The 15,994-nt window shown below is 33.7% G+C and overlaps 2 protein-coding genes across 3 annotated transcripts in view; one reads left to right on the top strand and one right to left on the bottom strand.

Moving 5' to 3' along the window:
- The window catches only part of LOC128167678 (E3 ubiquitin-protein ligase RNF220-like), a 21,568-nt gene extending 11,948 nt beyond the window's left edge, over nucleotides 1-9,620 (top strand). For both annotated transcript variants that reach the window (XM_052833532.1, XM_052833531.1), the window contains 11 exons: nucleotides 1,246-1,323; nucleotides 4,780-4,822; nucleotides 5,175-5,290; nucleotides 5,503-5,617; nucleotides 5,838-5,934; nucleotides 6,161-6,247; nucleotides 6,378-6,418; nucleotides 8,064-8,121; nucleotides 8,373-8,484; nucleotides 8,912-8,986; nucleotides 9,089-9,620. In XM_052833532.1, the coding sequence (XP_052689492.1) occupies nucleotides 1,246-1,323; nucleotides 4,780-4,822; nucleotides 5,175-5,290; nucleotides 5,503-5,617; nucleotides 5,838-5,934; nucleotides 6,161-6,247; nucleotides 6,378-6,418; nucleotides 8,064-8,121; nucleotides 8,373-8,484; nucleotides 8,912-8,986; nucleotides 9,089-9,160 (894 nt within the window). In that variant the 3' untranslated portion in view covers nucleotides 9,161-9,620. The remainder of the gene's footprint in view (nucleotides 1-1,245; nucleotides 1,324-4,779; nucleotides 4,823-5,174; nucleotides 5,291-5,502; nucleotides 5,618-5,837; nucleotides 5,935-6,160; nucleotides 6,248-6,377; nucleotides 6,419-8,063; nucleotides 8,122-8,372; nucleotides 8,485-8,911; nucleotides 8,987-9,088) is intronic.
- Nucleotides 9,621-9,934: 314 nt separating this feature from the next.
- LOC128168108 (ankyrin repeat domain-containing protein 66-like) lies at nucleotides 9,935-15,994 on the bottom strand. The gene is made up of 4 exons (XM_052834213.1): nucleotides 15,844-15,994; nucleotides 11,973-12,127; nucleotides 11,338-11,566; nucleotides 9,935-10,381 (listed from the first exon to the last, which is right to left on the bottom strand). Exons 2-4 carry the CDS (start codon nucleotides 12,118-12,120, stop codon nucleotides 10,300-10,302), a joined length of 459 nt encoding a protein of 152 aa, XP_052690173.1. The 5' UTR covers nucleotides 12,121-12,127; nucleotides 15,844-15,994; the 3' UTR covers nucleotides 9,935-10,299.

Consider the following 15,994-nt stretch of genomic DNA (forward strand, 5'->3'; position numbering starts at 1 on the left):
TTAGTCATCGAATTCAGTAATCAGAGTCCATTATGGCCATTATAGAATCAAGCTTCTCAGGAATGCACCAGGGTAATTGTTGGATTACAGTTTCAGTATTACCAGTAGTACATATGTTGAAATTGCATCCTTATGGATGAGAGGGCGTGGTCAGAGAATGATTGATGGACAGGTAATGTTACCTGGTGTGTATCAATCCATCACTTTGTCCAACTCTAGGATCCATGCTAGGGTTTTGAAGTCGCTCTTCGGGGTGTAAAGATAGAAAATGTCTGATTGAATTTCATGTTAACCTTGTTATGACTAGAGAAGAGAATATTCTGTGTATCGGATGACGTTGATGCTCATAACATTAGTCAGAGGAAAAAAATGTTGATAGTCTAGAGCATATTTTGATTCAATAGGTTTGATGATACCTCTTCTCACAGCATTAACATTTAAAATTTGAACTTTTTGTTATATTGTAGCTACTGGTATTCCATAAGAAAGACTCAAATTATTTAAATCTATTTTGGTCTTAATACATTTTTTTTATATGACTGTGTGTAGTGACAAGTGACAGACAGAAGTGTGAAACCGTCTTACATTTCAGTAAAGGTACCTTGCAGGTACCTATTAGTGTTAGATCCAATTGAACTTACTGTAAATTCCTTATATTTCGTGAGTACCGGTACTTAATTCGGCGATCCCACTTGTTTTTATCAAATCCCGAGAATATAAAATCGTGAATGTTGAACTTTTCTCCATATTTCTTATAGTTTTCAACTCTCAGAAAATAATGGCGAGATTCTTTAATTCATAAAGGATGCTTCTCACAATTTTACGCAGATATTAATTCCTCGCGTTAATTAGGAATTTACAGTAAATTGGATGAAATTTATCTAACGAGGGTACCAATATTTTTCCAGTTGATCTATACACTTCATTACACTTATAGTAAGTCTGCAAATTCAAATGATCCAGACTAGATACATGTAGTTTATAATCATACTGAAGATTCCTTATCTAATGCAAGTAATTTCACCAGATTCCTATGTTTTGTAACATGGTGTTAGAACACGAAATCTAGTATGCCGAAATTTAATCATAATTTTATGTACTGGGAATTAAATAATTGTGAGATTTTTCGTAATGAATGCCTCTCACATTTATATACTGTTATTTATACCTCCATTTGACAAGGAATCTACGGTAGATTCTTTTGTCTGGACTGGATTGTGAGACCTGTGATATTTTGTGTTTCAGACTCTGACTTCTCCCTCGGGCCACAGACAGAGGAAAGACTCTCCCTCCATTGAAGCAGCGTCCCAGTCCCGCTATGATGTAAGTACCGTATTGTCTGTAGATATCATAGGTATCGTCAACAACTCCTCTTACTGTCCACAAATCCTAATGTTTGAAAACCCTTTTCTGTGCTGAATATTTTCACATTCCAAACAGATATCAGCATATATTTTAAATTGTCTATTAGAAATAGAAATTGTCTTATTGAGTAAAAACTAGACATTAATCCATAATCACATTCTTGGATCATGAAATTGAATTTGGGTTTTTCATTTATTTTTCTATTTAATTTATAGTTTTAGGAGAAAAAAAAATTATTTTCTAATTTTGAAATAGATTTGTACTGTAATGGTACCCAAAATATCCTGATTTATTATAAATTACCGGTAGTAATTGATGAATGTTTAATATTAAACAAATGCAAATCATTGCTCTAAGCTTGATAATGATATGACTCAAGTAATTTTCAGTGCATACAGACTTAATTCAAAGCGATTCTTTTCATTAAAGCACAGGCAGTCCAACTGTGCCCGAAACGTAATTGTCGACACTATCACGGTTTTGAAGGTTGAATGCTATGTAAAATTTATTTGAAATCAATCTGAAAATCATCGTAATTTGAATTCATCAGTTATTAATTTTTTAAATATTGAGTTGAACTCTAAGATTCTTGCTCATCTCGGCGGCACACAAAGAGGTCTACTTTTGGCCCTCGACAAAACAGGTTTCTTACATTGATGTGGAGTTTAGTCTGCACTTCTAAATCAGCTGTTAATTACAGTGTAGGACATACGGACCTGTTCATAATCAATGTGCTCACTTTAGGTGGAATCAATGTATAGAAATGTGCAACTGTTTGAAAAAGGGACGTGCAAAAGACAAACTGAGAACATGTATTGAAAATTGAGAAAGTTCAGAGCATAATTGCTCATTTTGCAGTCATTGATTTGAGTTGTTATGTACTAGACAAACACACTTGCTTATAACGATGATTGTAATTTTCCAGAAAAAATCCTGTGAAAGATTTCTCTTTGTTGTTTATTGTAAAGAGAGCGACAAATAATGGAAAGGGGAGGGTCTGGGTACGGGAGAAAAACTTAATATAAGATGTTTGAAATGAAGTCTTGTGAATTATTTATTTCTCTGTGAATTTGCCTCTCTGTTGAGGGCAGGTTACGGTTAAATCCTTTTATCAAAAGGGTGCAATTAAACGATAATCAATCATCTATTGGCAAGCAGTGCCCCTTGCATTCAAACAAACTTTTTCATCAATTATTGTAATTTTACCACTTTTAGAACTCAGGGTGTATAATGCATTCTTCCTGATACTAATTAACAAAAGCACCCAGTTTTACTTCGCAAACACAATTTCTAATGTTGGGCATGGCAGTTGATTGAAAGTTTTATTGACACAACTGTGAAGCGAGCTTGCAGATACAAAGTGCCTGCACCAAATCCCAGCCAGCGGAATTCAAAGGAAATCAAAAGACCAAACAAAGTGAAAACTTTACTTTGAGAAGTTAAGCATGTGACAATTACAAGAACATGTCAGATTGTAAGGGCAAGAGATGAACTGGCCAAAGGAAGGAAAAGTGATCAACCCAGAGGGTCGGCCAGCTTTTGATGTCCTAGGGAGAGCCCATTGTCTTATAGATCCCTCAGTTCTTTTGAAAATACTAAACCCTCTAACAAGTCAGCTTCAGCTTAATGGAGAAATAATGATGTAGATAATGTGGCCAGTCAGGGGAATATCCTGAGTCCATTGTTAGGGCATTACAACACCTTATGGGCCTCTTATCAGGGCGGAATGGCCATGTTTGACTTCAATAAGGAACTGTCTCACTAATCGAGCATAACTACACTAATCTCCCACTCTCCCAGTACATTATGAGATTAAAAGGATTTGCTGCTCTAAATTGTCAAACATAGTTGGTCAAATATGTTATGATTGATATAGATACAAGTTGATCCGTAGATATAGCACTCATTTTGATCCCCAAGGTGGCTTTGTGTAAAATTTTAATGGTTACTTCTAATTGCTGAGAAGTTACTCACTTCTGTGGTATTTGGGGGTGTAGAATTACTTAAATTCTTTTGAAATAAAGATAGATTTAGATGAGGAGCAAATTTCTTTCTAGCTGTCTTCCCATTAATAGGAGGTGTTCTCGGATCATTTTGTGCATGGAAATTTTTCAATCGTTTCCCTTAATATGTTAATTTCCTCCCCCTCATCTAAACATTGACATTTCAATCAATCTTTGAGGAGTTAGACATTGGTTAGGTACTTGTTGGGCAGTATCTCTGACAAGTCTTCTTTTATTTTGAAATTTAAGAAATATGGCTCTACCTTTAGTCATGCAATCCTAAGTATAGTGCCATATTTCATCTAGAGGAGTCTGTTTTCAAAAAACATCTGAGGCATAGTCATCTTATTAAAAATTGAAAATGATGATTAATTATGCCATCAGCCTTTTTCTCTTCAACCCCATTTTAAAAAAAATCATTGTTATGTTTCTTTAGAACTACTGCATCATAATTATGCGTTAGCATGGTGACACTTGAGTCAGACAAGGTATTTAGCCTGCTCTTGCAATCCATATCCTTCAGAGGTTTTAATTTGAATATCAGAGAGCTGCTGTCCTGACAGGTATATAGATCACTCTGACTAGAAACTTTTTGTCCCCCTTCAACCAGATACTCCTGCGTTTTTTCTCTCCGTGGCCAATTATCTTACGGCAGCAGATGACGTACCTGGCGCGGAGCGAAGGAGGAAATTTGAGGACACCCCACACCTTGGACGATCACCCAGAGCCATTTTGATTCCCATCACAGTGTCTCCATTGTCGATCTGTTTAGTATTCGATATCTAGCCACTGATACCTCATGGCTGTCAATTCCTGTTCTTATCCCAGGTTGTATAGGGATGCTTTTGAAAGTTGGATAAAAAAGCCCAGTAAGATGTTTTGATATTATTGTCCCCATGTCATTACACTGAAGATGTGTCAGTTGATTAGTGGAATATCTGCTTGTGCATTGGCTTTTGGAAAAAGACCTTCAAACAAATTAATTTTGATGCAAGAGAACTTGACAAGTTATACTATAAGAAATAGATATTTGTTTTTCAATATTTTAGTTTTTCGGTAGAGGATTAGCAGTTCTATAAGGGTTTCATTATTCTCATGTGTGTAAATCAGAGAATCCACCTTGAAATTGTTTAATCCATGATCTCAAGGTATTTCACAATGGATCTAATTCATTGTTCAATGTTTTTTTTTTGTCCTGCAGTTGAAAAAGATTTTTTGTGCTGATAGTCTATCAATGATATCTTTTTCAAATCGTTGAAATGGAGACAGTCACTGCTGATCGTATATTTCTGCCTTATCGCAAAAAAACGGTGGACTGTCTTTCAAAGCTAATTGCCGGAACAAATCATTATTGTGGAAGGTGTTGGGTCGTCTCATGCTAACGACGTACCTTTCTGTTTTTTTATTGCAGACGTACATGCGAATCAAGTGTAATCGCCAATCAAGACTAAGTGGTAAGTTTCAAAATACTTCCTGGCCAAAAGAGGCGTGTCCTGAGATAATTTAATATCTTTGGAGGCATTCTGTAGGCTGACTTATTTCAAAGTTCATTGTCTGTCAGAAATAACATGCAAATTATCTCCATGAATGTTGATATTTTAAATCCAGTATTTTGATATTGTTTTGACAAGAAGAGATTCTTCATAGAATATATAAGACTAAGAAGTGAAGAGAAATACAAAAATTGCCATTTAACTTTAAAGGTAAAAATTTGGAGATAAATATTTGTAAATGCATAAATATTTGTAAATGCATGATCATTACAGTTTTGTAAAACATGTAGGTTACATGATTTTCTTAATGCAGCTAGAAGTCGTAATCGCAAGAAACGTCCAGACGAGACGGTGTGCCCGGTGTGTAATGACAGAGTGGTGGGGTCACCAGAGGAGCTTACTGCTCATGTAGAAGTCTGTCTGAAGAGAGTAAGTGCTCACTTAGAGTAGGCCCTGTATAGAGGATAAACTCAGTTCAAGTGTTCCAAGGCAAACAGTATGAATTATCGGGGGAAAATTTCTTCAGGCCTTTTTGAAACTGGCACTAAAAGGCCCAACTATTTTTTCTTTTAGAAGAAAATCTGCTCAAAAGGCGGAAATGTTCTGCTTAGTTGTTATTTCTAGTTTTTGTTATGAATTAGAAGTCTGAGGAGGATGAGCCGGTGGATGTAGAGGGAGACGAGCAGTGTGAGGAGTACACCTGGGCCGGACAGACCCGGATCAGGGCCACAACCCTCCTACAGGGGGGACTCGGAGGTCAGTGGAGATTGGGATCGGTTCAATGACCGTGATTAGAAATAAAAGAAAAAAAGAGGGGATTGATAAAAGCTTTTTGTTGCCAATCGTATGGTGATGTTTAGTTTATGTCAGCAGTGCAGAATTATTCTCTACATTAATATCTGGAATGCCTCTTTATTAGAGATCTCTGGACTTTTGCATAATAGTTGATATGATAAGCCCCTTTTTTCACGGACAGGTTCAGGGTTCCAGACATACAGCAGCAAGAGACACATAGAGGAGGACATTGACCTGGACGTTGATGGGGATGACTCCAAGCAGTACGGAGAGCCTCAGTATCCTTCTGTAGTCCACCAATCATTGAATGATGTAGTGAATCTGTTAGAGTTATCCCCCTTTCAATGACAATTTTACTAGTCCCTTGTTTTCAGTGTTTGTGGTGAAATGAAATGTAAAAATTGTTACAAATTTATATAATAATAATGTTTCCCTTAAAAAATAATTATTTGATGAAAATATGAAGGAAAAGTTTGAGAAATGAATTGCCCTTAACTGGTTTAGATTCAGTGAGGCCGACATTATTCCTTGTTCCTCAGAGGAGCCTGGTGAGGACAAAGAGAGGGCAGCACTAAGAGGAGCCATACTGGGGTACAGACTGTTGAATGTTTATATAAAGAGTTTAGATATGACACATAAGAGTAAGAGTAATTTCAGTAAAGATACAATGTAGCTGTTATTAATGAGTCACTGGTAAACATCTCCTTTCTTTTTCCCATAGCTCTTCAGCTTCATCATCCACCACCAATCCTGAAAATTCAGGTAAGCATTTGTAAAACAATAGAATTTTAAAGGTGGATCAAATTTTTATTTTGTATTTGTTATCTTGTCCAAAGATTGTCGTATTTATACCCCTGCTCCGAAGGAGAGGGGGTATACTGTTTTACCCTTGTGTGTGTGTCTGTCTCTCTGTCTGTCCGTCCGTCCGTAACAAAAATTTCTGTCGCATTTATCTCAGCAACTATTTATCGCAGATGCTTGAAATTTTTACACAGTGTTTGTTAAGGCATGCCATATCGTGGGATATATTTTTGTACCAATCGGACATCAACTTCCTGTTAAATGAGTACTTTGTTTATTTTAGCTAAAATTTTCAAACAAATTTTCCTCAAAGATTTCTCAGCAGCTATTTATCGCAGATGCTTGAAATTTTAACACACTATTTCTTTAGGCATGCCATATTGTGGGGTATATTCTGTACCAATCAGTTGCCAGCTTTCTGTTAACGTAGCTCGCGGGTTTGCTGACGTCACAATAGGAATCGACGTAAAGAGTTGACCGTCATAGTAAACTCTTAATTTTATTTTAAAATGACAAATGAGATGTTTATAGAAGTATAAAAGAAAATATTTTAAAAAGCTTATATGCGGTTTATGACTGTTTATACAAAGATTTATAATAGCAAGTGCTGAAAATTTAATGATGTCACATACATTGTCACATTTTGTTCTATAAAGATAAAGAATGAGTGTGCGTTAGAACTCTTCCATTTAAAGTCATGTTTTAAAATAGAATGTATGCATTAACTTCGTTTTTTTTTACAATTATAACTTCCGTAATCTGTACTACCTATTAAATTCTTAAATTTCTTTTGGCTTGAGATAACTGTTTTATTTGATTACTTACTAATAATGTCAGTAGTTGCCTGCCATTTTATTTTTGCATTGATTGACTCAGAGTTTCATAAAAACAAAAGTAGCAATTTTCTGTATCTTTACAGCCTTACATTAATTGCATTTAATAACATTCACAATAATGTCTAATAAGCATTAGCATGTTCTAAAATGTGTTAAACAGCTAGTTTTGTCAATAAATGCATTTCAATTTTAGTGTTCTAAGAAGTAAGGAAATGATGACGTCAGGCTAACGTCGTAATGAAAATATAAGGTTTTGAGAAATCTTTTAAATCTTTAAAGTTTTTTAGCCAAAAATTGGCCGAGAACACATACTGATATTTTTTTATGAATTGATTCATAATTATCTCCTCTGTTTTTGTGTTGAGTATGATTAATTTCGTCTGAATCGTTTAAAAGTTTGGAGCATAGTTTTGTAATGCGTTTCTCGGTTAAAATGTGCATTTTACTATATATTTCATTGAAATGGCGTTGCTTGATTTTATAAATGACACTGTATTTGAAACACGATAACATTATTACCGCGCAGACGAATCTTGAATAAATTTTAGAAATAAAACTATAAAACCTATGGATCAAGTGGACAAATTTTCAAGGTAGGTTTTCTCACAAGCAGGTAAACCCGCGAGCTACCTTAAATGTCGACTTTGCTTATTTTGCATATTCACATCAGAGCGAGGGGATACACTAGTGAGCATTGGCTCACAGATATCTTGTTTATTTCATGTCCAAATTTGAAGTATTAGAAGTATACATATATATTCTCACTTCAGGCTCCCCTGCTGATTCTGACAGTCCAGATGAAAATTCTGACCCTCTCCCCCCCAAAAGGTCAGTAGGTCAAGGACTTTTTGACAGGTCAGCAGCTGTATCTCAGTCATGTACATCAGTTTCGTGAAAGGTCCTTTTAATGTCATAGAAAATTAAAATAATCAAAGCTATTAAAGTAATAAATTTTCTATGTTATTATGTACATGTTCATAAGTTTCTCACCTGTCAAGAAACTTTTTAATAATACAATTATAGAAAATACTGATACTGGTGTATGTACCGGTACACTCATAATGAATTACAATTTTTAGTGATGACAATTTCTCGGGGTCTGCAGTAGAAGTTATTGCTGCCTTAAAACTGAAGATAAGGGATCAGGAAAAAGTGATGAAAAAGGACAAGTCAAAATGTCTCATCTGTATGGTAAAGTAATTTTATGACATCTGTTTAAACAAAAATTAAAACTCTTCTATAGGGATATGTCGAATTTACTCAGTGTGCTATTTAGAAAGAAAAATAACTCTTTAAATACAAAATGGCATGAAGTTATTATTTTTTATTACTAAACGTACTTTGTAAATGAAATTAAGTGTATTTTCAGGGGGGATGTTTGATTTAGATTTTGATTTTAAATCTCATACCCTTTGTAATATGAAATTATGTGCTGGTTTTTACACAACAATTTTGGAATTTATTTAATACCATCTCTAGTGTCCATGAACATTTGCAGAATATGTAAATTATTGTTTAACTCCTTTCCTCGTTAAAGAGTAAGTCTTAAAAATGCATAAACATTGTAAATATATGTAAATGAAGCCTAATAGTAACTGGAATTTTGCACCAATTTCAGGAGCCCTATACCAACCCGCTGACCTCCATTCAGTGCTGGCATGTGCACTGTGAAGACTGCTGGCTAAAAACTCTAGTGAGTAAATCGATGATACATCACTGTAAAATATATATTTATATGTCAACCTGTTTTATTTCAAAAGGGATGTGGGATGACAAGAACTTTTGATGTTTTTAGGGCGCCAAGAAGTTGTGTCCCCAGTGTAACATGATAACGGCAGCCACAGACCTTAGGAGGATTTATCTGTGAGGGGGAGAGAGAGAAGGAGCCACAGACCTTAGGAGGATTTATCTGTGAGGGGGAGAGAGAGAAGAAGAAGAAGAAGAAGAAGAAGAAGAGGGAAAATAGGACAATCCTGATGTGGGAGAGACAAGCCAAGACGGGGATGCTCTGGACGACTGTATCGGCTAACCTCCATCAGTCTTGGAATAACTGTGATTCATGATAGTGCTTTGCCACAAAATTCATACATGGTGGCTTCATTATGCAAAGATTGACTGAGCAAAGGAACAAGTTACGTGTAACTGCTTTTAATTATGTAAAATTTGCATTAAAGTGAATTGATGAAATATTCTCAACTCACATATTTGAACATGTATTTAATTATTGTCATTGTTTCAGTGAAACATATATTGAATTTCACTCGAATTTGTTATCAGTTCATATTTTTGTTCATGACTTGGAAAATAAATTATTCTTATTAAATCAAGATGCTGAATATAAATTGTTTTCTTTTATCATTAGGAAAATCATTCTTGTCCTTTTTTGATATCATTGCAAAACTATTAAATTTATTGAAAGGGAAATGCAGACCTTTTTCAATAGTGCATATCAGTATTTTATTTTTCGTAAACAATTGATATTGGTGGTAAAAAAATCAGTTTTTAATTACAGACTGATAGGCAAGATATTTTTCAAGGTTTTTGCTTCATTTTTAAAATCAAAATTTATATAAAGGGGTTGGATTTTTATGGGCATGTATGTCCAGTTGAGATCGATTTAAAAAAATAACCAACAACTTGACAAGTAGTAGAAATAAGTCATTTTATATTGTATACTACAAGTAAGATTCAAAATATCAATTTTGAAAACTTTGAGATTTCATTTCTTGAAAAAGCAAGAGCGTTGCAACATAATGCTAACACAAAAGAAAGACAAGCACTGTTCATCAATATGAAAGTCCACACATCACGTGTTCATCAATATGAAAGACCACACATCACGTGTTTATGTCAACATATATCCACATAATTGTGCACAATAACTGTTTTGATTTCTAGTCCTTGAAGAAATCATTAAAAAAAATCCACATGCATATGTAGAATGCTGGTGTAGCCACGGCTTTCACCCCTTCCCCTCCTGAACACAATATGGGCGTGGCCCCTGACTCACGGCTCGGCCGGAGATTCGTCGTCAGAATTCACAGGTAAACCTTTCTGCTCACGCTTCTGTTTTTGATTTATTTCTTCCCTGGAATAAAAAAAAAACATTAATTTTTTTTCTTATTCATTATTGTATAAAATTATTTTATATCGTCATATACAACGCAGACGTAGTATTTTTGGGAGTTGATTTTAATCAACTCTCCTATGCAGTTACTCTGGGAAACCGAAACTGAAACAGTGTTCGGACCTAAGCACAAATCATCACCGCTGACAAGACTTAGTTCTTGAAAATAATCGATAAATTCGATGTAATGTACGCTGAAACATTTTTTTTAAAGGAAACTCATTTATAAATATCTTGGAAATAGTCAGATTTTAAATAATACGAACAATTTAGAAGTTTTTTTGCAGTCGTATGTATTCCTGCGCCAGAGTGCAATATAGTCTTGTTCAACCATCGGCTGTATCCGTACATCTCCGACAAGCAGAGAGTCAGTCTATATTTAGATTCGCATCATCAAGCTATCACGTGACCTGGTATCGAGATTAACGGAGATAGCCGAGCATCTGATTGAACGAGACTAAAGTTCATTATTGGTTGGATCCATACAATTTTTGAAATATTTCGAATACAGATACATAATTTGATGAAATCAATTCTATATTTAAATATTACACAACATGATTCATTAGAGATTTTCTCGAAATTTTTGTCGGAAAAGTAGAGAATTCATATTATAAAAATGTGCGTAATTCAAATAAAGATTATAAAGTACTTACAGTGTACCAAGCAAATTAACATATCGATGATTTTAAGATAAATAATAATCGATAAAATCAACTCCCGTCAGTACTTCAGTACTTTGATTTAAAACTGTAATGGACTGTTATTAATAAGAGCCTATTTTTATCCAGGATATTACGGTACATGTAATGTAAATGTAATAAATCCGATTACGTTTGACAGTGTAATAAAATTCCCATCTTAATAAACCAGTTTTACATAGGTAAGGGTAAGAGAATACTCCGGAGTGCCCTTACTGTTGTAGGTACTTGACACAGTCCTGGAACCCGTACATCCGGGCAATATCCACGGGTTTGTCCCCGTACCTGTCCCGCTTATACACCGGAACTTCCGCCGCGACCAGTGCCCTTAGGACGGTGATCTTTCCCGTCTCCGCAGCAAAGTGTGCCGGTGTCCAGTGCATGTCTGCACGTGCCAATCCGTCCGCCCCGTGGTCCAAAAGCAGACGAAGACATTCTACGTAACCTACTCAACAACATTATAAAAAGGCTTTAATATATTGTTTCAGAAGCAATGGCAGTCAATTCCTTCGCATAAAAACGTGTTCGGAGATACTAATATTCAAAATTGAATTACTTCCTTTTTATCTGAAAGAAATTAATAACTAATCATGTATAATTTTTGCTTTTTATTCAAGAATTATTTTAACCAAAAAAAGAGAAGATATTTAGCAATATTGTGGGCCAAAATTTACTTCAATTTGTCAACATTTTCATAGGAAAAGGCTTATAACAGCTATACTAACAATGTTAACAAAAGGTTTCAATCATTTACTGGAAAAAAATATATATCTATGGATCAAATCCGAAGAAAAGCAAAGACAACATGTTTTATTGTGAAAGGCTGAGGTGTTGCTTTAAAATAGCGGTACCTTTGGAGCATGCCCAGTGGAGAGCTGTCCTGTCTCGCCACTCGGGATCCCTAAGGTTGATGTCAATCTTTTTACTGAATATAAGCTCCTCCAGAGTGTCATAGTCCCCCATAGAGGCTGCCTCGTGTAGCTCCAATCCTGATGTCATTTTGCATCTAACACAAGTCATCAATAGGGTTACTTTGTAACACAACGCAATAGGCCTACTTTATGCTATTTTCTAGTATTTGAATTTTCCGCTATCCATGTATTTTTTTCTTTTCAGAAAAGAGTTAAATTGTTTAAAATCACATAGAATTTAAGGTGGCAATATCTCTTTATTGATAGTATCTAAACTCGTGAATGATAAAAGCTGTAACGAATCTAACGATATTAACATAGTAGATTTTTATGACTATTTTAAAACTGTTAACGCGAACGAACATGATTTAGATATTGAATTAGACTATTCTTCCTTCAATGATAGATGCGAAGATACATTTTGTAACTCTTTGCTCAATGACCCAGTTACCGTGGCCGAAATTCTTGAGGTTGTTAAAACTATTAAAAATAACAAATCGCCGGGACCAGATACTGTTGTTAATGAATATATTAAGTCATCCATTAATATCATGATACCATTATATGTTAAACTTTTTAATTTAGTGTTTGATACTGGTATTATTCCGGAAGCCTGGTTGGTCGGAAACATAAAACCAATATATAAGAAAAAGGGTAGTTATGCTGACCCACAAAATTACCGTCCGATTACTCTTTTGAGCTGTCTAGGAAAGGTTTTTACTTCTGTATTGTGTAGAAAGTTAACTACTTTTGCTGATAATGTTAATCTTATCAGGGAAAATCAGAGTGGTTTTAGAGAAAATTATTCTACAATTGACAATATGTTTGTTCTTTACTCCCTGATTGAACTTTTTTCACTTAAGAAAAAGAAACTCTTCTGTGCTTTTATTGATTTTAAAGCTGCATTCGATAAAGTGTGGAGAATAGGATTATGGAAAAAACTCATTGAATATCAAATTAAAGGGAAATGTTTAAGGGTTGTTGTCAATATGTATAATGGCTGTAGATCAAGAATATTTTATAATAATGATTTTTCCGAATATTTCCCTTGTCAAAATGGTGTCCGTCAGGGAGAAAACTTATCTCCGTTTCTTTTTGCATTATATCTTAATGATCTTGAAGTTTTTTTATCACATGAAAATGTCATAGGACTAAAAAGCCTGTCTGAAGAAATTGAACAAATTTTAAATTGTTATCTAAGAATTATGATTATGTTGTATGCAGACGACACTGTGCTGATGTCCGAAACCGAAGATGATCTACAATATCAGCTTCATTGTTTTCAAATGTACTGTGAAAAATGGAAATTACAAGTGAATGTTGAGAAAACTAAAATTATTATTTTTGGTAAAGGTAGACAAACCTCAAATGTATCATTTTTATACAATGGTAACGAAATAGAAATCGTTAAGGAATTTAAATATTTAGGAGTTATCTTTTCAAGAACAGGCTCTTTCTACAGTACTAGGAAATATGTAGTGACTAGAGCTACCAGAGCTATGTACGCAATAATTAAAAAGTCAAGAGAATTAAATCTATCGATTGATTGTCAACTTGATATGTTCGACAAAATGGTTGTTCCAATTTTACTGTATGGTTCTGAATTGTGGGGTTTTGAAAATTTATGTATCATTGAAAAATTGCATCTTAAATTTTGTAAACTTATACTTAGTCTTAAGACGTCCACACCAAATTTTATGATCTACGGTGAACTTGCTAGATATCCATTGTGTGTGAAAGCAAAAATTAGAATGTTGAATTTTTGGATAAGATTGTTGAAAGGTAAAGAATCAAAATTGTCATATATATTGTATACTTTTTTACATAGCCTAACACAAATCAACAATTATAATTTCAAATGGGTTGAATGTATACAGAATATTTTACATGAATGTGGTCTAAGCTATGTCTGGTTGACGCATAATGTAGAAAATGAAAAATGGATTTTAAATGTTGCTAAGCAAACTTTGATTGACCAATTTCAACAAAAATGGGTCTCTGATTGTAACGCATCTAGTAAAGGATTGATCTATAACTTGTTTACCAATAACACTTTTGTACCTAGAAATTACATAAACTCTGGTGCTTATATGAATAACATTACTACATTAGTTAGATTTAGAACAAGCAACCATAAACTGCCAATTGAGACAGGCAGATGGAACAATGTACCTAGAAATCAACGATTTTGTAATTTATGTAAAAATAACATTGGCGACGAATATCACTATATCATGATATGTCCAGAATTGAAAGAATATAGAAAAGTTTATTTACCATCAATGTATTTTAGACGACCAAATGCTTTCAAATTTTTTGAATTATTTTCATGTAAAAAATTAGCTGTTATTAATAACTTATGTAAATTCATCAATATCATTAATAAGAGAGTCAACTCTCCAGGTTGATGTGTACAGTATACACTCTTGCTTTTTGTTTAATATTGTATGTATTGTATATTTTCTCTATGTTGTTTTATACAATATGAGAATAAATAAAATGAAATGAAATGAAAGTTGAATAGCAAATATATTTAACAATTCAGAGTTGTATGAATATTGGAATTGCCGAAATGAACGAAAAACTGTTATCGATCAGAGACAGTCATCTACGCATACCAAACTTCATCATTTCTGTTCGTAGCCAGGTAATTATTTCTTTGCAGAATGATATAAACTGTAATGTATCGACTTAGGATGGGTTTGAAGCATTATTAAAAAAGTGTACTTTTTGTGAGACGTTTAATGCTGTTGTATTATACTTTTTTTCGAGGTTGAAAAATTTAAACATAATAAACTGCAAGCAAATGTTAGACTTGTAGTATAAAGTTGCAAGCAGGTATACATGCTGTGAAGCATCTCCTATTTATTTTCAAGTGAAATAATTTTTTTTAAAAAGTGTTTAGTTCGAGAAAAGACATATTGTCAATGTGTACCTGCAAGCATTTATGTCTTAATAGTGATAATCGAAATGACAAATACAAGGACAAACCGCTAATTATTCACTGTATTAGGTATTTTCTGCTTTAAATTTTAATGTGCCATTTTCTGGCATTCAAAGATTACTTCTTCTAGAACCACTTTTTTATATACGTTAATGATGTTTTCCCTTATTCATATAATAGTATGAAGCAAATAAAGCAGTGGTTTTTAATAAAATATCAATAAAAAAATATCAAAATATTTCTTTGATCATAATAAAATTACTCATATTTTCATCATTTTGCTTTAACCTTATTGTAATTAAAGTACTGTAAAATAATTTTTTTTATTTGATTAAAATCTTTCTACAATATATAGATAATTATGAAAACTAAATTCTCAAAAAGGGAGGTAACCGTATTACGGTAAACAAATACCGGTGCTATTTTTTTTTTCAAGTAATTTGGACAGCAAAACTGTTTTTGACAGCGAATAGTTTGGGGACAACTGAATTTGTCAGCGATATCAAAAGATAATGCAGATCTGAACCATGTACTATAAACAAAAATTGATGTAAAATCACATGAAAACTACACTGAATTACAATTAACCGACCACACGGTCAAAATTAAGCCGTTTTAAGGTATTTTTCACCAATAGCTATGTTCATTTTTTCCATAATAATGGTGATTTATAACTTGTAACACGCACATGACATTGTATATGTACACATTTTTCAGTTCGAACAAAATTTCAAAACATGTAACGTTATACCTTGGCTACAATTTGGTTTGTTTGTAAACATAGTTTTTGTCTGTGTAATCGAAGCAGAAAGAGACTATATAATTGCCCCGTTGATAAAAGAAAGAAATAGATAAGACCCAACTTACCCCTTCTATTAATCCCTCAACACCCCTTTCAGTACATTTTTTCAACAACTAGCGAAAGATCGTGAAATTATTGTAAGCATATGGTAGGCCTATGTTTACTTTAATGAAAAGGGATTTCTGTTGATAAATCCAGATCTATTCCGAAAGATTT

This window comes from Crassostrea angulata, chromosome 10 (assembly GCF_025612915.1).
Source record: "Crassostrea angulata isolate pt1a10 chromosome 10, ASM2561291v2, whole genome shotgun sequence".
Taxonomy (NCBI): Eukaryota; Metazoa; Mollusca; class Bivalvia; order Ostreida; family Ostreidae; genus Magallana; species Magallana angulata.